A 22,378-nucleotide genomic window follows, 5' to 3' on the forward strand; every position below is an offset into this window, starting at 1 on the left:
CAGCGGCGGTCTAGTCTGGAACGGTATTTCTCCCTGGTGAGTCCCTAGGGTAGGTCCTGACGGGGAGTACTGATGCTTCATGATTTCCCGCACCACGCGAACCGCAACGCGCTCGAAAGCGTTCACCAAGCTCTCAGAATGACGGTGTAGAGAATGAGCCACCATGTAATTAACTTCCTGGCGCAGAGCTCTGGTGCGTTCCTCTGAAGGGGTAGACAGGTCTACTTCATCAAGAACGCCTTCGGGGGAGAACCCTTTCCACCTGATGCCATGTGAACGGGTCTTCGCGAAGGAGCCGATGAGATCGGCTTCTAAGAAGGCTTTAATCTCATCATATTTCTTCTTGTGCTCCTCAGGTAGATCTGCGTACGTGACTGGTTCGTGTGCCACCTCATCTGCAGATTTTGACATAGTTGCTGCAGATGTCGACGTAGTTGTTGTAGAGTGTCCCACCGAGCGTGCCAGAATGTGTTGCCTACCAAAACCCACCGGCGAGCAACGATGGACAACACGGAGAGCCGGGAGGCTCCCAGGACTGCTGGTGGGTCCTGGTCCCTCGGGCAACGACCCGCAATGCTCTGGCACACGTCCCAGCTAATGCAAGGGCGTACCACCTGACCTATACCTGGTCAGGAAGGTGATGGATTGCTTCGATTAGTTTCCTGCATGGCAAACACGTAAACATTAAATACGAGCCCCGATCGGCTCTTAGGTTGCCTCGTGGATCGGCTCAAAGAGCCGATTACCCCATGGTTCACGTTGGATTTACGATAACATGGGGATCCTGCTTTATCAATATAAAGTTAAACCAATCTACGACAGTCTAGGGTTTTCACCGCATCACCGGAACATCCTACGCGTAGTTGAGCCTAGCAGATACGTAAGATGATGGAAAACCAGTCCTAAAGAGGCCTAAAAACCAACATGAAGTCGATCCCCGGAACAATCCCTCTAGCACTTAGTAAACCATATCTTACGCATTACCGGATCGTTCAACCCGTTTGCAAGGCCTAATCATGCGGATATCAAACCAATCCTTGAAGTACAAGGAACAACTATAACGGATCAGATCTACTAAATAAAGAACAAGCAAGATGCTGCCCTTACACCCAAGATAGGTGTAAGGGCAGCTAGATATTGAGGGGCAGCGTAGCTAAGCAAGCATATCATGAAAATATCGACGTCAGCCCCAAAACATCTACGATAAGGGTGTTGCTCGCCATCAAAAAGGCTTCAGCACGAGCAACACCAACAACGAATAAACTGATACTGCCTAGATCGCAAGATGCGATCTAGGCAACATGTTGCTTACCCGGAGAAACCCTCGAAACAAGGGGTGGCGATGCGCCTAGATTGGTTTGTCGTGAACGTGATCGTCCTCCTTTCTCAATAACCCTAGGTACATATTTATAGTCCGTAGACTTTCTATCTTAGGAATAAACCTAGCTGTGTACGACTAAACTCTATCTCTTAATTCTAAATTTACCATAATATACAAATACACGGGCAATCTAGCCCAAACTCTCGCACAAGGCCGATTCAGAGACACTTCATATGCATGTCCTCTAAGCCCATCTTCGATCACGGCCCATCTCCTGCTCTGGCTAAATTCTGGTGATAAAAGCTCCACAACATTCGGTGTTCATATTTAAGTAACCTTAGAGTGCATGATAGACCATTGGAATTATACCGAGTACTAACATAGCATGCACACTGTCACCGTCAGGCTATGAAAGGGGGAATAGATTGCATCAATACTATCATAGTAATAGTTAACTCCATAATCTACAAGAGATTACAATCATAACCTATGCCAAGTACTACATGATGCACACACTGTCAACATTACATCATGAAGGAGGAATAGACTACTTTAATAACATCACTAGAGTAGCACATAGATGATATTCAACTAAATCACAAAGAGAGAGATGAACCACATAGCTACGGTACAACCCTCAGCCTCGGGGGAGAACTACTCCCTCCTCATCATGGGAGACAGCGATGGCGATGAAGATGGCGGTGGTGTCGATGTAGATGCCTTCCGGGGGCAATTCCTCGTCCCGGCGGAGTGCCGGAACAGAGAGTTCTGTCCCCCGAAACGGAGTTTCGCGATGGCGGCGGCGTCCCTGGAGTCTTTCTGGAGTTTCGTCAATTGGTGTCGAAGTTTTAGGTTACGAGGAGTCTTATAGGCGAAGAGGCGGAGTCGGAGGGGCCACGGGGGACCCACACAGTAGGGGGGCGCGCCCCCCCTTGGCCGCGCCGCCTTGTGGGGTGGGGCCCCCCGGCTCCCCTCTAGCCCCTCTTCGGTGCTCTGGAAACTTCCGGGAAAAATAAGATATTGGGCGTTGATTTCGTCCGATTCCGAGAATATTTCCTTTGTAGGATTTCTGAAACCAAAAACAACAGAAAACAACAACTGGCTCTTCGGCATCTCGTTAATAGGTTAGTTCCGGAAAACGCATAAAAACATTATAAAGTGCGAGCAAAACATGTAAGTATTGTCATAAAACAAGCGTGGAACATCAGAAATTATAGATACGTTGGAGACGTATCACGCACTACACTCCGTCACCAACAACCTTCACGTGGCCCTTGACTCCTACTGGTTCGATAACCTTGGTTTCTTACTGAGGGAAAACTTGCTGTTGTACGCATCACACCTTCCTCTTGGGGTTCCCAACAGACGTGTGTCTCACGCGCCATCAAGCAATTTTTCTGGCGCCGTTGCCGGGGAGATCAAGACACGCTGCAAGGGGAGTCTCCCACATCCAATCTCTTTACTTTGTTTTTGTCTTGCTTTACTTTACTTTATTTACTGTTTTGTTTGCTTTCTATATCAAAAACACAAAAAAATTAGTTACTTGCATTTACCTTATTTACTATCTTGTGTGCGTTCTCTATATTAAAAACACAAAAAAATTAGTTACTTGCGTTTACTTTATTTAGTTTGCTTTATTTACTACTGCTAAAATGGGTACTCCTAAGAATACTAAGTTGTGTGACTTCACTAGCACAAATAATAATGATTTCTTATGCACACCTATTTCTCCACCTGCTGCTACAGCAGAATTTTATGAAATTAAAGCTGCTTTACTAAATCTTGTTATGAGAGAGCAATTTTCTGGTGTTAGTTCTGATGATGCTACTGCCCATCTTAATAATTTTGTTGAACTTTGTGAAATGCAAAAGTATAAGGATGTAGATGGTGACATTATAAAATTAAAATTGTTTCCTTTCTCTTTAAGAGGAAGAGCTAAAGATTGGTTGCTATCTTTGCCTAAGAATAGTATTGATTCATGGACTAAATGTAATGATGCTTTCATTGGTAGATATTATCCTCCCGCTAAAATTATATCTTTGAGAAGTAGCATAATGAATTTTAAGCAATTGGATAATGAGCATGTTTCCCAAGCATGGGAAAGAATGAAATCTTTGTTGAAGAATTTCCCTACCCATGGACTGACTACTTGGATGATCATCCAAACCTTTTATGCAGGATTGAATTTTTCTTCGCGAAACCTATTGGATTCAGCTGCTGGAGGTACTTTTATGTCCATTACTTTGGGGGCGGAAACAAAGCTTCTTGATGATATGATGATCAACTACTCTGAATGGCACACTGAAAGGGCTCCACAAGGTAAGAAGGTAAATTCTGTCGAAGAAACCTCCTCTTTGAGTGATAAGATTGATGCTATTATGTCTATGCTTGTGAATGGTAGATCTAATGTTGATCCTAATAATGTTCCTTTAGCTTCATTGGTTGCTCAAGAAGAGCATGTTGATGTGAACTTCATTAAAAATAATAATTTCAACAACAATGCTTATAGGAATAATTCTGGTAACAACTATAGGCCATATTCTTCTAATAATGGTAATGGTTATGGTAATTCTTATGGTAATTCTTACAACAATAATAGAAGTGTACCCCCTGGTCTTGAAGCCATGCTTAAAGAATTTATTAGTACACAAACTGCTTTTAACAAATCTGTTGAGGAAAAGCTTGGTAAAATTGATGTTCTTGCTTCTAAGGTTGATAGTCTTGCTGCTGATGTTGATCTTTTAAAATTGAAAAATATGCCTAAAGAAGATAAAGATATTAAGTCATTTGCTACAGCAAACGCCATCGAAGTTCAAATTAATGAAAATATTAGATTGATGGCTGAATTGCATGCTAGGTGGGAAAGAGAAGAAAAAACTAGCTAAAGAGAATAATGTAGCTAAAGTTTGGACTATTACCACCACTAGTAATGATGATGTTTCACATGTTTCTAAACCTCCTACTATCAATGGTAAAATAATTGGTGTTGGCAATGTTTCTACTCCTAGTGCAATGCGTGCAAAATTGCTCGAAATCGCTAAAGCTACTGAAACCGATAAACTCGCTGAAATTTTTCAAAATATTGGGGACAATTTTTCCGTTGCTGTATATCATAATGTTTTAGATTTTGATGATTGTCATATCTCTGAAGTTATTAAGTTCTTACAAAAACTTGCTAGAAGTCCTAATGCTAGTGCTATAAATTTGGCCTTTACAAAACATATTACAAATGCTCTCATAAAAGCTAGAGAAGATAAATTAAAACTTGAAACTTCTATTCCTAGGAAGTTGGAAGATGGTTGGGAGCCCATCATTAATATGAAGGTCAATGATTTTGATTGTAATGCTTTATGTGATCTTGGTGCAAGTATTTCTGTTATGCCTAAGAAAATCTATGATATGCTTGACTTGCCACCATTGAAAAATTGTTATTTGGATGTTAATCTTGCTGATCATTCTATAAAGAAACCTTTGGGGAGGATTGATAATGTTCGCATTACGGTTAACAATAACCTTGTCCCCGTTGATTTTGTTGTCTTGGATATTGAATGCAATGCATCTTGTCCCATTATTTTGGGAAGACCTTTTTTTTCGAACTGTTGGTGCTATTATTGATATGAAGGAAGAGAATATTAAGTATCAATTTCCTCTCAAGAAAGGTATGGCACACTTCCCTAGAAAGAGAGTGAAGTTACCTTATGATTCTATTATTAGAACAAATTACGATGTTGATGCTTCATCTCTTGATAATACTTGATTCACACTTTCTGCGCCTAGCTGAAAGGCGTTAAAGAAAAGCGCTTATGGGAGACAACCCATTATTTTACTTCGCACTTTTGTTTTATATTTGAGTCTTGGAAGTTTTTACTACTGTAGCAACCTCTCCTTATATTTATTTTATTGCATTGTTGTGCCAAGTAAAGTCTTTGATAGTAAGGTTGATACTAGAATTGGATTATGCGCAGAAACAGATTTCTTTCTGTCACGAAATTGAGTAGCCCCGTCTGTAGGTAACTCAGAAAAATCTGCCAATTTACGTGCGTGATCCTCAGATATGTACGCAACTTTCATTCAATTTGAGATTTTTCATCTGAGCAAGTTAAGTGCCCCTGAAAAATTCGTATTTACGGACTGTTCTGTTTTGACAGATTCTGCCTTTTATTTCGCATTGCCTGTTTTGCTATGTTGGATGGATTTCTTTGTTCCATTTACTTTCAGTAGCTTTGTGCAATGTCCAGAAGTGTTAAGAATGATTATGTCACCTCTGAATATGTGAATTTTCGATTATGCACTAACCCTCTAATGAGTTTGTTTTGAGTGTGGAGGAAGTTTTCAAGGATCAAGAGAGGAGGATGATACAATATGATCAAGAAGAGTGAAAACTCTAAGCTTGGGGACGCCCCCGTGGTTCATCCCTGCATATTTCAAGAAGACTCAAGCATCTAAGCTTGGGGATGCCCAAGGCATCCCCTTCTTCATCGACAACTTATCAGGTCACCTCTAGTGAAACTATATTTTTATTCCGTCACATCTTATGTGCTTTACTTGGAGCGTCCGTTTGTTTTTATTTTTGTTTTTGTTTGAACAAAATCGGATCATAGCATTCCTTGTTTGGGGGATAGACACGCTCCGCTGTTTCATATGAACACTGGTGTTCTTAGCTTTACTTTTAATGTTCATGGCGAAGGTTGAAACTGCTTTGTTCATTGTTATATGGTTGGAAACAGAAAATGCTTCATGTGGCAATTGGTATAATGTCTTGAATAATTTGATACTTGGCAATTGTTGTGCTCAAATAGATCATGTTTAAGCTCTTGCATCGTGTACTTTGTACCCATTAATGAAGAACTACCATAGATCTTGTTGAAATTTGGTTTGCATGATTGGTCTCTCTAAAGTCTAGATATTTTCTGGTGAGGTGTTTGAACAACAAGGAAGACATTGTAGAGTCTTATAATGCTTGCAATATGTTCTTATGTAAGTTTTGCTGTACCGGTTTATACTTGAGTTTGCTTCAAACAACCTTGCTAGCCAAAGCCTTGTATTGAGAGGGAATACTTCTCGTGCATCCAAATCCTTGAGCCAAAACCTATGCCATTTGTGTCCACCATACCTACCTACTACATGCTATTTCTCTGCCATTCCAAAGTAAATTACTTGAGTGCTACCTTTAAAACTTCATTCCTTGTCTTTGCAATATATAGCTCATGGGAAAATAGCCTTAAAAACTATTGTGGTATTGAATATGTTGCTTATGTATCTTATTTCTTATAAGTTGCTTGTTGAGCGGTAACCTTGTTTCTGGGGACACCATCAACTATTTCACCTTTGTTGAATATCATGTGAATTGCTATGCATGTTCGTCTTGTCTGAAGTAAGGGTGATTTATCATGATCAAATGGTTTGAGTATGCATATTGTTAGAGAAGAACATTGGGCCGCTAACTAAAACCATGAATCATGGTGGAAGTTTCAGTTTGGACATCAATCCTCAATCTCTTATGAGAATATTATCTGTTGTTGAATGCTTATGCATTAAAGAGGAGTCCATTATCTGTTGTCTATGTTGTCCCGGTATGGATGTCCCAAGATGAGATCTATCAAAAACGAGAAATCAAATGCGATTTATCTCCCTGGACCTTTGTACAGGCGGCATAGAGGTACCCCTTTGTGACACTTGGTTGAAACATATGTTATGCAATGATAATCCATGTAAATCCAAGCTAATTAGGACTAGGTGCGAGCACTATTGGTACTCTATGCATGAGGCTTGCAACTTATAGGATGTCTTATGCATAACCCATATGAATTATTACTACTGTTGACAAAATTGTTTCTATGTTTTCAAAATGAAAAGCTCTAGCACAAAAATAGTAATCCATGCTTCCCTCTGCGAAGGGCCATTCTTTTACTTTATGTTGAGTCAGTTTACCTACTTCCTTCTATCTTAGAAGCAAACACTTGCGTCAACCGTGTGCATTGATTCCTACATACTTGCTTATTTGCATTCATCATATTACTTTGTGTTGACAATTATCCATGAGATAAACATGTTGAAGTTGAAAGCAACTGCTGAAACTTATATCTTCCTTTGTGTTGCTTCAAAGCTTTCTACTAAGAATTTATTGCTTTATGATCGAGTTAACTCCTATGCAAGCCTTATAGATGCTTGTCTTGAAAGTACTATTCATGAAAAGTCTTTGCTAGATGATTCAGTTGTTTAATCATTGTCTTTACCATTGCTTCGAATCACTTCATTCATCTCATATGCTTTACAATAGTATTGATCAAGATTATGATAGCATGTCACTTCAGAAATTATCCTTGTTATCGTTTACCTACTCGAGGGCAAGTAGGAACTAAGCTTGGGGATGCTTGATACGTCTCAAACGTATCTATAATTTCTTATGTTCCATGCTACTTTTATGATAATACTCACATGTTTTATACACACTTTACATCATTATTATGCATTTTCCGGCACTAACCTATTGACAAGATGCCGAAGAGCCGCTTGTCGTTTTCTGCTGTTTTTGGTTTCGTAAATCCTACAAAGGAAATATTCTCGGAATTGGACGAAATCAACGCCCGTGGTCTTATTTTTCCACGGAGCTTCCGGAAGACCGAAGAGCATACGAAGTGGGGCCACGAGGGGCCGTAACCATAGGGCGGCGCGGCCGCATGGGGCCCACGCCGGCCTATGGTGTGGGGCCCCGCGCGCCCTCCAACTCCGCCCTTCCGCCTACTTAAACTCTCCGTCGCGAGAACCCTATTACCGAGAGCCACGATACGGAAAAGTTCCGGAGACGCCGCCGCCAATCCCATCTCGGGGATTCAGGAGATCGCCTCCGGCACCTCGCCGGAGAGGGGAATCATCTCCGGAGGACTCTACATAACCATGATCGCCTCCGGACTGATGTGTGAGTAGTTCATCCTTGGACTATGGGTCCATAGCAGTAGCTAGATGGTTGTCTTCTCCTCTTGTGCTATCATGTTAGATCTTGTGAGCTGCCTATCATGATCAATATCATCTCTTTGTAATGCTACATGTTGTGTTTGTTGGGATCCGATGAATATGGAATACTATGTCAAGTTGATTATCAATCTATCATATATGTGTTGTTTATGTTCTTGCATGTTCTCCGTTGCTAGTAGAGGCTCGGCCAAGTTGATACTTGTAACTCCAAGAGGGAGTATTTATGCTCGATAGTGGGTTCATGCCTCCATTGAATCCGGGATAGTGACGAAAGTTCTAAGGTTGTGGATGTGCTCGTTGCCACTAGGGATAAAACATCAATGCTTTGTCTAAGGATATTTGTGTTGATTACATTACGCACCATACTTAATGCAATTGTCCGTTGTTTGCAACTTAATACTCGGAAGGGGTGCGGATGCTAACTCGAAGGTGGACTTTTTAGGCATAGATGCATGCCGGATAGCGGTCTATGTACTTTGTCGTAATGCCTCGATTAAATCTCATAGTAGTCATCGTGATATGTATGTGCATTGTTATGCCCTCTCTATTTGTCAATTGCCCAACCGTAATTTGTTCACCCAACATGCCATTTATCTTATTGGAGAGACACCACTAGTGAACCGTGGACCCCGGTCCATTCTTTTACATCTGAAATACAATCTATCGCAAACTCGTTCTCTACCTGTTCATCGCAAACAAACATCATTTTCCACACCATACATTTAATCCTTTGTTTACGAAGCAAGCCGGTGAGATTGACAACCTCACCGTTAAGTTGGGGCAAAGTATTGTGATTGTGTTCTGCAGGTTCCACGTTGGCGCCGGAATCCCTGGTGTTGCGCCGCACTACACTCCGTCACCAACAACCTTCACGTGGCCCTTGACTCCTACTGGTTCGATAACCTTGGTTTTTTTACTGAGGGAAAACTTGCTGCTGTACGCATCACACCTTCCTCTTGGGGTTCCCAACAGACGTGTGTCTCACGCGCCATCACACAGCGACTACTTCGCCGACGAGGCAACACATGCCGACAATTTTCGGCGCCGGTACAGGATGAGCAAGGGGCTGTTCATGAATATCCTCCACGGCGTTCGAGAGTTCGACCCCTACTTCAAGCTCAAGCTCGGCGCTGTAGGCGTTCTCGGGTTCTCGTCGATTCAGAAGTGCACCACCGCCATGAGGATGCTTGCATACAGAACACTGCTCGATACACGGACGACTACCTTCGCATGAGTGAGTCTACTGCCATTGAGTGCATGTACAAGTGTTGCCGAGCATGTGGTGGGAAAGTTTGGCAAATACTATTTGAGAGGGCCAACCGAGGAAGAGACCGCAAGGATCATGGCACAAAATGCTGCCGGAGGATTTCCTGGAATGTTTGGAAGCATCGATTGCATGCATCGGGCATGGAAGAACTGCCCGTTTGCTTGGCAAGGTATATACAAAGGCCGTCATGGATATTGTAGTGTGGTGCTTGAAGGCGTGGCGATTATGACTTCGTGGATTTGACATTCTTTCTTTGGCATGGCGGGATCACACAATGACATCAACGTGTTGCAGCAGTCTCCGGTGTTCAGCAGTCTAGTGGAAGGGCATGCTCCACCATGCAACTATGAGAACAATGACCATGAATATACCAAAGGCTATTATCTAGCCGATGGTATATATCCAAAATGGGCCACTTTTGTCAAAACAATCTCGAATCCATCAGGTCTGAAGAATTCTCACTTTGCTACGCGACAGGAGGCTTGCAGGAAGGATGTCGAACGGGCATTTGGTGTGTTTCAAGCACAATTTGCCATTGTCCGGTACCCTGCTCTATGCTGGTCTCACGACCAAATGTGGGAGGTGATGCATGCTTGTGTGATCATGCACAACATGATCATCGAGGATGACCGCAAGAATCATGCTAGGTCACATGTTGGTCCTTATGAGTGTGAAGGCCCTCTCGCAGAGGTTGATCATGAGTTGCTCCGCATTTTGCCGATTTTCTCGCCATGCACGCAGAGATCCGTGACAGCCAATGTGCATGAGCAACTTCAAGCTGATCTCGTTGAGCATTTGTGGAGGATCAAAGGAAATACCGTGGCACCTTGATGTATCATCTAGCCCTTTTTATTATATTTGATTACTTGTTTTATTGTTTATTGTAATTTAATTTGAAAACAATCCTCAAAAACATTTTTTTCATATGCTACATTTGATATAAATGGTTTATGTGTTTAAAAAATTATTTTAAATGTTTGGGGGCGGCGTTTGGGGGACGCGGCTGGGGAGCGACGTCCCCCAAACGCGGCACGAACAAAACACGTCCCCCAAACGCTCAATCCGGCGCGGTTTGGGGGACGGTTTGGGGGACGCGACTGGAGATGCTCTTACTCTTGGTCTGGGTGGACCAGACCAAAAACTCTAAACTCCTGAATCATGAATACTATTCAAAGAAGGTGCAGGGAATATTGAAGGCAAAGAAGATGCAGGATCAAAACAGGCTACTTGAATAGGATTGTGTGCCGCAGCATTTTGTAAATCACAACACTAGACTTTTGTAAAATGATGAAGGTCTACATACATTTCCTATAAAGTGGAATTATGGCAACTTCAACATGTTGCTCCAGTCCTTCGGTAGTGCTTTGTCTGAGACTGGAAATTGCAACCCCAAGTCCCAACAGTGTGGTGATTTGTATGTTTTACAGCAAAAGGTTAAACAAGCAACGACGGAACAGATTGTAAATAGCGTAGTCCATTAAACCATCAAATGGAATGGAATGGATTCACATCACAGTGTTAACAGTCAAGCACCCCCACCGAGTGCACAGAGGATGGCTTAGGGGGAAAAGTGATCCAGATTAATCCTTCTATGCAGTGTCTAAACCAAAAACTGAACATGGTCAGAACTCAGAAGACATCGCATATGAAACTTCTGTCAAATCGAACTCGAGTTCAGCGTCAACGAAGATTATGGAAAGTTGGTACTATAGTATAGTACTAGAAGGTATATGGACTTGCAAGAACGGAATAACACATACGGTACATTTGCAGACATAGAAAAATCGACTTCGCAATGCATTCCCCCCTTTTCCATAGCTTTGGATCTTGAGCCCCTTTCTTCGTCTACATTACTTCTAAACCCCCCCAGTTCGGCCTGCTTGTTACTAATTTCCCCCTTTGGCACTGTTATCTTTTCATTACGCTACTAATCCAGTGTACTAGTAGTCTAATCATATTCTGAAATTACCACTCTGCCGTCGTCTCTTTTCTTCATTACGCTACTAATCCAGTGTACTAGTAGTCTAATCATATTCTGAAATTACCGCTGCATCTCGCCTCCGTCGGCCCAAGGAGGCAGGTACGAACTGCGCAGCGCCGGCGAGCTAGGCTCGCTCGGCAATGTTGGGCGTCGCACTGGACTGGGTTCCAGGGAAAACGGAGGAGGGGGGACAGTGGAGTTGGGGCGCGTGTGCTCACCCGATCCGCTCGGCGGCAGCGGAGAACAACCGGTCGGGGCAGAGATCGCTGGCGGCCGGCGGAGCTGAGGCCCGACGGCGAACGGCAGAGCGGAGGTCCGCGTTAATCTGGAGCGACCCAACCTGGAGGAGACGCCGCCGTGTCTTCTCGTCGCCGGTGGAGAATGCGCGCCGCGCCGGAGCTCGCAGGGTGCGGCGGCCGGGGGTTTGCTCCAGCTCTTCGCAAGAAAATTTGGAGCTGAAAGCAGGCCAATGTGCTGGGGTGGGCTGGGCTGGGCCAGCAATATACTTAAGGGCTCAGATACTTGTATGAAATGGGCCACACTGGAGAAGATTTCAAGCACTGGAGACCACACTGAACTGGTGCTCAGATTGACAGATTCCCAAGTCCCCCTCTCCTCTCCAGCCATCGGTGGTCGGAGACTGCGCGAGGACGAGCAGAGAAGCTTCCATGGCGGAGGAAGCAACAGAGCAGCGGAGCCCCGCCACCCCCCGCCCCGTCCGATGCATCGTTAAGCTAGGTGCTGGACCCAGTCGTATTTTTTCTTGTGCACTTCTCTATAGCTGTGTACTTCTTGATTCAGAGGACGAAATCTGCTGACGCAGGCGGAGCGGCCATCACGAACAAGGGCGAGCTGGAGAGCATCGACGAGGGGAGCCTGCGGTCGGCGTGCGCGCAGCTGCGGCAGGCCATGTCCGGGTCCGGCGACGCCACCCCGGGGAAGGTCATGGGGATGGACTGGAGCAGGAGGCCCGGCGATCCGGCCGACCCGGTAGTGGACACGGAGGGGTTCAGGGATATGGATGGGCTGGGGATCGACACCAACTTCATCGTCGTCCACGGTGCCGGTATGTATAGCTCGGAATCTGTTCTGCCTCTGGTTGTGGTTCTCTGTCTTTGGCTTGCTGGTGAGCTTATCTGGGTGGTTTGGGGTGTAGAATCCACATGACCATGATTGCTACCTGCCAAGTGCCCGTGAAATTCCTCCCAGTTAGCGAGCAGCTTCAGCACATTGTTTTTCGACGTTTTTGTGGTTTTCAGTTTAAGTTGGGTCGTCTGATTGATAGTCTCTGGGTCCTTCCTGAGGGACACTGCTAAACAACAAGGGAGATTGGTAAATTATATGTTGCCTGTAATGCCTGTACCTATAATTGGACCGCTAGAGTTTGAGTTTGTAATTGTGTTGTTCAATTATGTTGAGATTGTAATAATCTGCTACCTGAATTTAATGCTTCAGGTTCTTTTGGTCACTTCCAAGCAAGTAGATCTGGAGTCCATAAGGGAGGGTTGCATACACCCCTGGTGAAGGCTGGCTTTGTGGCTACCAGAATTTCAGTATGTACCATTTCTGAATTCTACTTCTAAAAATTGAAAGGCATGCCATTCTTCTCTGATGCAATACTTGAGCAATGTTCTAATGATGTTACATTGTTATTTAGGTGACTTCTCTCAACCAAGAAGTCGTTAGAGCATTGGCAAGAGGTACACTACATGGAAATGAAGACTACTGCACTTTATGCTAATAATTCAGATACATGCTTACTATGGTAACCTGTCATTATGGTCGGCTAGTGTGTTGTCACTAGCGTTGTGTTGCATATATATTCAAAATTCATGATTATGTTTATTCTTGTTTCTCCACTAGATCTGCACCTGTTCCTTTGTGTTGATCTGTAATGGATTCTGTCATGGTATGCAGTTTTTACTTACAATTGCAAGGATGCATGTCCATATATCAATAACACTTCATTTATCTGTCATATTGATGGATTTTCAATTAAACTGACCAGTTAATGTGTCCAATTTGTGGTTTATATTGAATATAACAGCTATTAATTTGTTTAGTGTGGATCAGTTGTAAGTTATTGACTTGTCGAACTGAATATGCTTCTGCAGAAGGAATACCGTCCATTGGATTGTCACCATTTGCTTGTGGATGGTCTACTCAGCAAAGGAAGGTAAGCAAACTAGAGAATTGCCGCGTCTTTGATAGACTACTGACATACACAGTTCTTGTGGGTCTATGTCGAATCCTGTTAACAAAGATGTATTTTGCTTATTATTTCACATATTTGCATTTGCAGCTTGTCTCAGCCAATGCTTCTCAAATCATTCAGTCGCTCCATGCTGGTTTTGTCCCTGTAAGCTGTTGCATCTAAGATTTTGAATAACTATGTCTGTAGAAATTTTCTTTGACCTAAGTTGTCAGTTTAAGTAATATAATTATCATGTGAATCATGTATGGCAAAAATGTTGTTTCTGGTTATTCGTAGCATATTCTGTAGGCATGTGTTTAATGAGCAACCTTCACCAATATTTTTGATAAGCTGAGAGGATTCACAATACTTATCGGTTGCTAACATTGCTCTGATGTGTATTGTTAAGTAATGAATTAGTTCTGAAATTTGAATTTAACTCGGACACTGCAATGTTGTAAGAATAAGGGAGGTACCACCTAACTGCCACTTGTTTCCATCTACACATAAAAAGAACACAATGTTGCAGCTTCAGTTTTCGGTGTAGAATAATGGTCCATTGTCTCATAGGTCTTGCATGGAGATGGTGTTCTTGATGAGTTACTGGTGAGTTTAAAATTGGATTATGCCCACATTCTCGTTTAGATTCACATACAGGTTGTCCTGTACTATGGCAATCTTGTTGTTCACTTGTCCTAAGACTGACATTAGGATTAAATGACCAGGCGTGCACCATATTGAGTGGAGATGTCATTATACGCCACCTTGCACAGCTTCTGTGTCCAAAATATGTCGTATTTCTGGTACTGTTACCTTGTCTCCTTTACCATGACTTGATCATTTATTCTAACAGTGCAGCAATTGTTGTGTTGGCTATACTTTCTTTCTTATAAGTTGATTTTGTTTTATGAGACAGCCTTCATTTTACTTAATTTGTTTGCATCACGCGTTTCATTGTTTTATTTATGCTTAGACTTGTATGTAGCTCTCTGACAATTGAGATTTAGACAGATGTTCAGGGAGTATATGACCGTCCTCCAACTGACCCAGATGCAGTACTTCTCAGAGAGATAGGTTAGCATTCACCTGTTGTAGATCATTTTTGCAATTTCAGATTTTTAGATCTCTTTGGGAGAAAAGGGAAACATATGGATGGAAAAAACTTAACTGACCTGCTTGCTTAACAGAGGTAGATGACAATGGAGGCTGGTCTGTTGTAAAACCTGTATTACAAGGCAACAAAAGAGGAGGTACCATCTTGTCTCCCTTCCGTATATACCATAATGGTTTCATGGCACTTCTTCCTACTTATATAGTATATACTGAGGAAGGCATGCTGCTACAGGGGTTGAACATAGCAAATTGAAGATAATAATTGTATCAAACCAAAAAAAGTCACACCTGATCAAAGTAGTTAGTGATGATTCCCAACTGAAAACCTTATAATCACCAAATGCATAGTCTATTGTTATGTATCATTTGAAGGGAAAAAAAAAGTGTATCAGTCTTTTCAACATTTTGAATCAGATGCTCTAAGAGAGTTGGCAATAATTTGGGATACTAGTCGCTGGTATGACAATCATGGTTTACTGGACTTAGAAGAGACTAAACTCATTATCCAGATTTACTGCTTGTAAACTACTCCGTACTATCACTAGTGGAAGCCTAAGATATCCTGCTATTGACTGCAGTGAAAACATCGGTAGCTGCACACGACACCACCGGAGGAATGGAGACGAAAATATTGGAAGCTGCTGCAATAGCTCGGCTCGGAGTGGATGTGTACATTACGAAGGTATTAATATTTCCTCTAACCATCGTTAAACTTCAAAAACTCTATGGACTCTTATTCATTATGTGATACTGTAGTAGAGTTTTGTTGAAGTCGTATCTGTGATGCAGGTTGGTACGGACGACTCCCTCAGAGCCTTAAAGGGGGATGTGGACACCAGCTCGGACGATTGGTTTGGAACTGTTATACGCTCTGCCAAGTAGATTTCTCGCCACAAATGTATTCTACGCGTTTGATTCGCAGCACCTTTTCGGTTATAGGAACCGCTGGTGAGCTTTAAGTTCGTCAGAGAATGATTTTTTATGTCACTTCCCACTGCAGAGCATCAAACTGTTGTTTCGACGGTTGATTTTAATGGTCCCAATGTTGCGAAAATGTGGAGGTTTCACTCGTCATTTGGCTGTTTCATTTCCTTACGAGGAAATCACAGTCGATTTTTTGGGCAGCTGGACTGCTCTGGTCTGGTGTGACGTGAGAGGGCTTTCTGGAATCCGCAACGTTTTTCTTTTTGTAACTTGTCGTGCTGGATGAAATAATGGTGGGTTTAAAAGGATCATCAAGTAAAGCATTTTTATACTGTATTAGACTATGCATGTGCAAACCCGTTCTGTTTTGTTCCCGATAGGCCGGGATCCACCGATTTCGGTGTCAAATCGCTGGCTCCGCTGGTACAACTTGGACGAAATTACCGTTTGGCTAGATTTCTCGAGGTAAAATTGTTCCACGGCATTGAGCGCAACAAACCACAAAGTACAAGCAGTGTTTTTTCGTGTCTATATGAATTTTTTTGATTATTCAACGTTGGGTTGAATCATGGCTAATGGCCATTGATCTATCCAAGTCTAGCAAATTTCTCACAGAAATTTTAACTGCTTCATCCAAAGACTAAAGAACCTGTGAAAAATCCTACTCCTACGATTCAAGCAGCAGATGGCCTGAAAAGATTTGAGGCCGTCGCGTTGGAGCCAACGACTGGCACAGGTGAGGCGGGTTTCCCGTCCCTAGCTCCCGGTCTATCCACAGCCAGCGAACACCAGCGCAACTCGTTCCGTACCCCTGGCGCCCACGCGCTCAGCCGCTCGAGCCGCCGTCTTGCTGGGCCGGCCGGACCGCACCGTGCTTCCTCTCCCACAAGGCCGCCGCCCCAGGTGACCGAGCTCTGTTCCCCTCCCCTCGCCTGCCTTTGATTCCTCCACTCTCCGCTCTTGTAGTATCGCCCTCCTACCGTCTTGATATTTAGATTCCTTCTGCTGTCGTTTACATAAGGTTAAAATATTGTTCCCTGTGAGACAATGATGCCAAAATGAGAAAAGTTCGGTCGGCAGGTGCAGTTGGGAAAAATTGCTCTTGTATGTTGGCCTGTTGGGTTCCCATCCATGGAATTGCCTGTAACTCTGAAAATATCGACCAACATTTAGGGATTTCTGCACTGTTTCTATATCTATACTATAACCACGGACATGCATTTTAAAAAATTCAAGTGTATTTTTGTTTTTGTTTTTTGAAACGGGGGCAAAAGCTTTGCCCCAATCTATTAATTAAGAAAAGAAGATGCCCAGTTAATTAATGGTGCGAAAACCGTTACAACAAATACCAAAACCACAAAAAAAGCGACATCCAAAACAAGCAACTTCCCAACCGACTAGACAAACCAACAAACTCTCTTAACCTACTTTCACCACGAACAGACCCGATTGAACGGACACAACAACCCAAATTGAGTCTATGAAGAAGTTGCGGAAGCTTTCCTTGCAAAGCCCCTCAACCTTCTTACCCTCGTGCGAGACAAAGACTTCTCCACCTTCTTGATCAAGTCCTCTGAAGCATTCCCAGCCAAGACGCAAGCAATCTCATTGCCATATCCAGGGCAAGCCGCCTCCAGACTGACAAGCAAGTTGCGGAGCTCTTTTGCAAAGAGAGCATCAGAGTGGGGTGCCAATGTTGTGATTTCAAGCAACTTGTGGAAAAAGTATAACTGGGTATCAGACATTGTTACTTTAGGGATGCTGTTGTTTGTGTGCTCTGGTGCAGCTGTAGATACCATTGACTAGCTACTTACTTGCGACTGTATGTGTGGTGATTGAACCGATCCAACTGTTTAACTCTGTGCTTTTCAGGCCTATCACAGCACAGGTACAATGCAAGGCATCTCTGTGTGCGATTCGGTTGCCTCGCTCCATGGAACAAGCTGCAGACTAGCCTGTGTTGCTAGGAGTGATCTGAGGTTGTTTAACAAAATAAACTCAGCGAGTCCTGGAGCATGCATATGGCGTTGGTGTACAGAAAAATTACACATGAGGACCAACAGTAGAAAGATGAATACCACAGTAAGGACAAATGCTAGATGGCTGTTTGGAGGAGATGGCGGCAACAGTAACAGTAACAAGAATGCTAAGGCAAGGCTCGAGCGCAGTGAGTCTGCAAATGAAGACATCTTGATCTTCTACTTCCAGCTGGATCTACAGACCCGGATACAGGTGACTGTTTGCATCTTTACCATCACCTCACCACAACTACTAATATTTATCTTATTTCTTCTTTTTACCGGTCGAATGTCTACAGTACAGTTTACTATCGAATCTACGATTATTTCACTAATTTCGATGCTGATACATCTAAATGTTTGATGTTTACCTGTGGAAATCGAATCTCACTATTAATACTTGGTTCTTGCCAGTATGCATTGAATATAGAGCAATTTGATGCGGCAAAGCAGTTGAGGGAGAAGCTCGCTGAGGTACCATAATGACCTAACTTCCAAGATAACTAGGATGGGATCTTTCTAAAGAGTCTTGTTTTGTAGATTGAAACAGAGATAACCAGGCAGCGTGAAGCTAAAAGAGGTTCATCAAAGAATGAAGCTCAGGATAAATCTCTAGATCTTCTACGTGCACGGTATGCTAATATTTCTTTCTTACCCTTAACGGGAAGTTTTAAAATGCTTCCACATGTATATTGTTCCCATAGAACAACTTTTTTTATGGAACCATAGAATGAACATCCTCTAGTTCTCCGTTTTGTTAATTAACCTGCAGGTTATAGCTTACTGAATCTGGTAAAGGAAACATAGTTGTTTGGCACTCCAAAGTTGGTTCGTTTGACAGATAGCTTACCTTTATCCTTTTTTTTTCCAGTGCAGACTTGCAGAAAGCTATTGAAAGCGAAAACTATGCTTTGGCAGCTGAGCTGCGTGATGCAGTCGCTAAACTTGAGGTATACCAAAACTGAGGTGTGCCAGTCATCTGATGGTTTTGTGAAATTGTTTGACTTCAAATGCCATGTAGGGTGATTCTCTGGCACTATCTGCTAAAGCCCTTGCATACCAAGGTGTAAAATATGAGTTTCGACTTGGGCAGAAAGTACGCCACAAGGTACATGGTGAGTAAGTTTTTAACATCTGCTATTTGTTCAAAGTTCTAGCAAGCAAAAGTATTGCCAATAATTCCATTGATTTATTCTTCATGTTGTAAAAGTCCCCACTGGTGGGGACATATATGTGATATGTGAATACTTTCTCACTATCCTTGAAGGTGAGATTTGTAAGTTCATATGGTGAAACCAATGTTGCTTCCCTAGAGGGAAACAGATTGGTGTTGGTCACTATCATTTGTCAGCAATAGTCTGTCAATTATCTGAGTAAATAGACCAGTTTCCGTTCCTACAGTTAGGACTGAACCACTGAAAGTAACAAATATGCATTTCTAGCAGCTATGCAACTAACTATACTACATAATTATATGGTTTGAATTAGTTCAGTTTTTTTCTTGATTTTAGCTTCGTTCTTTTATTTTTTCATTGCGCTTGATATTTTGTAGTTCAACACTCATTATTCAACAATCACCCATATGACACTAGTTCGTTTTTTTCTTTGATTTCTTCTGCTGAAGGATATAGAGCTGTGATATGTGGCATGGATCCCGTGTGCTGTGAATCCAAGTCATGGATGGAGACAGCAAATGTGGAGAAGTTGTCCAAAGGACCAAATCAACCTTTTTATCAAGTAAATGCTGCTTCCAGTTTAAGTTGCTCCTCACTATCCACAGATCCGAGAATATCTCAGATTTTTTTTCTTGTAGGATCTGCATGCTATAGTTAACTCTGATTTTATCAGCTTTACATCAATCTACATGGGTGTTAGATTAGCATAATGACATATACGATTCCTGGCAAAGACTGAACTTGGTTTTTTTTTAACTTAGTTATTTGTTGACTTGATAATTATTGAAATCTTTTAGTGGACTTGTTTTTCCTCCTGCGGCCAGTAACTCAAATTACTGACCCGAAATCCTTGATTGTACACCTTGCTCACAAGTCCTGAAATTTCTTAGAATCCTTTCAGTGACCATGATGTGAACTATTCTTTTCTATGACTTGGTTACCATTGAAGAAAGCTCACCATAGCAATATCTGTCTATCATTATTCTTACTTTGCTCCTCGCAGTAGAGCACAGAAAGGCTTTGAATTATGGATCTGAGGTGAGGTGTTGTTTGTTCTCAAACAAAACTGTAGGGGAAGCCCGAATATGTACTAACTAGGAACAGAATTCGTGTCCATAAGGGACATAAACCAGGTCATGAGATTGTACATCCACTTCTCCACTCACGGATGATATTGACTATTGTCCTTGTTTTTTCATGTCCTTCAGGAGGAAAACTTGTTAGTGTTAAATTTACTCTTTCTCTGTCTATTGACATCTTCATTGGACTTTGCTTTAGCTACATCATTGCTCTGCATGCTATATGTCTGCAATTTAATTGACAGTGTCCCTAGTCTTTTCAAACACATTATGATGCTTCGGTATTATTCCAGGTGCTAGTTGATGTATACGCTGATCCAGAACTCCTTGTGGCATATGGTATTGTTCTCTTGTTTTCCTCATTTGTTATTGCTATTATTACCATGTGGGTCCTTTAAAAGTTTCTTTTCAGTCAAAAGAATACATGCCCTTTCTGTTGTCTTCAGATACCATATGCTGAATCAGCTTTGTTGTATTTTTTAGTTTTTGCTATTGCTCTTATTCATGAAATGTCAAAATATGCATAAGAATAGAATTCAGTGTTTCACTTGCACCTTCGCTTTTGTTGAGAAAGACGGGGGAAACCCTGCCGAGTTCCATTATTTGGAACCAGTATACAGTCTAGCTGCAGTTTTTAAAACAACCGAAACTGAGAAGAAGTCGACTCTGTTTGGCCTTGTACGGTTTTACGTACCATGCAGACTTTAATTCAGCAGCTCCTCCAGTCTGTTTGCTATGAATGACCTTTTCTCAGCAAAGGTGGATTAACTGCGTGCTGATTCCACTGTTCTGGTACACCATAGGTTAAAGAATCGTTGTCAAAAAGTGTTTTTGATGGAAACAGATAAAAAATGTCTACGATCTGAAACTTCAATAAGCATTCCCTTTTATCTGTTAAATAATTAAATGGTGCCAGAAAAGATCATAATCAAATGTATTCGTTTTTGGTTTATCAGTGCCATTTTGAGATATGCTTATAGATTTGTAATTTCAGTTGCAGAAGAAAATCTGTCAGAAGCTGAAGAATCGGAGAAAGTGGGTTTGAGTTCCTCGTTTGCTCGGTTGTTTCCTCTTTTTTTTTGTCAAATTGAATTGTTGATGTTTAGAGTCTTCTAATACAGGGAAGATTTGAACACCCCTACACCGAATTCCTATTTTTTGGTGAGGACACAGCTCGGGACTTTATTCCTGTTAAGCAACTGCGTGAGAAGTACGACCAGCCACGATATGAAGCTTCTGGAGATGAAAATGACGACGATGGCAGTACAAATAGCTGAACGGTGAGGATGCACTGACAGTGTGGGGTTCAACTATTTTCAAATACACTTCAACTGTTCCTTTTGCCAGGAAAATAGACTCCCACCTTAATCTAATTTTAAATCAGGTAACAAGAGTTTTGTAGACCATTCCAGATGCACACCACCAAGGATTTAGAACGATGGATGACATAGGTACGATCTGGTAGCTTCATAGCAGTGGGCAAATGTTAGTGATGACCGAGCTATCACAGAATCGCAAGAGTGCACAGAAACATGCAAGGAGAGAAGCTACATGTAGCATCTGACCTTGCAGATTGGGGTGATATGCACTGTGCAGTCCAGGAATGATTGCAAATATTAAACATGCAAGCTGCAACTTCCTCCCTACGCTTGAGTGTGAATGGTTCTAATGTCTGGGAATGTAAAGAAGATCATTATGTATTTGTGGTGCATATCTGCCTGTGAACCCTCTGATATGTACATAGCTACATACATCATACTTGCAATTTTGCTGAAGTATATAGAATAAGAAAGGTTTTAGGTACAGTACAAATGTTGCACTTATCTTCCGTGGAGGCCACATGTTTGATAACCTGGAAGAAAGGGTGAAGATCCCCGGATCGGGAGTCTTCATGCCCCGGACAAGTGGAGTACTAGCTGTTCGAAACGTTTTGGGTCTTGTTGTCTCGTGACCGAGCAGCCGAGCACGCTTCTGATTAACGAACGAACGTACCTGTTAGTTGGTGGAGAAAAAGAATCAGTAATCTGCAGACGTGACAGACTACCCGTATACTATCTAGGTCCGTAAACAGTGTCAATCAATGGAGCCTTGCTCCATATTACTTGCAACTTGCCCACGCGATTTGCATGGTTCCACTGTCAATAATTTCAGAAAAGAAGTTTGATGAGGGTGAACTTCTTGGGGGGGTATAACATGAGATCGCTTTCTTGTTCACATTCATCTTTTAACAAGAATTCTAGTTATTATCTTAGATCATATGATGTTTACTTTGGATCTTTCGATGTATAAAAGCTAGATTGTTATGCATGCGCAGTAAAGAGTGTCATTTCC

General features: G+C 42.3%; 2 protein-coding genes across 2 annotated transcripts; both read left to right on the plus strand.

Moving 5' to 3' along the window:
* The first annotated feature begins 12,212 nt into the window (after positions 1-12,212).
* Positions 12,213-15,991, plus strand: LOC124663156 (isopentenyl phosphate kinase-like). Its single transcript, XM_047200888.1, has 12 exons — positions 12,213-12,282; positions 12,368-12,610; positions 13,000-13,097; positions 13,202-13,244; positions 13,659-13,720; positions 13,847-13,903; positions 14,309-14,344; positions 14,464-14,541; positions 14,746-14,812; positions 14,926-14,988; positions 15,430-15,533; positions 15,641-15,991. The coding sequence occupies exons 1-12, from the start codon at positions 12,213-12,215 to the stop codon at positions 15,731-15,733; spliced, it is 1,014 nt and encodes a 337-aa protein (XP_047056844.1). The 3' UTR covers positions 15,734-15,991.
* A 626-nt stretch (positions 15,992-16,617) lies between these two features.
* Positions 16,618-21,852, plus strand: LOC124668490 (clp protease adapter protein ClpF, chloroplastic-like). The gene is made up of 11 exons (XM_047205618.1): positions 16,618-16,678; positions 17,648-18,007; positions 18,208-18,267; positions 18,334-18,425; positions 18,665-18,743; positions 18,815-18,908; positions 19,418-19,530; positions 20,341-20,386; positions 21,042-21,082; positions 21,169-21,327; positions 21,432-21,852. Exons 2-10 carry the CDS (start codon positions 17,669-17,671, stop codon positions 21,322-21,324), a joined length of 1,020 nt encoding a protein of 339 aa, XP_047061574.1. The 5' UTR covers positions 16,618-16,678; positions 17,648-17,668; the 3' UTR covers positions 21,325-21,327; positions 21,432-21,852.
* Positions 21,853-22,378: the final 526 nt, after the last annotated feature.

This window comes from Lolium rigidum, chromosome 6 (genome assembly GCF_022539505.1).
Source record: "Lolium rigidum isolate FL_2022 chromosome 6, APGP_CSIRO_Lrig_0.1, whole genome shotgun sequence".
In the NCBI taxonomy this organism is placed as follows: Eukaryota; Viridiplantae; Streptophyta; class Magnoliopsida; order Poales; family Poaceae; genus Lolium; species Lolium rigidum.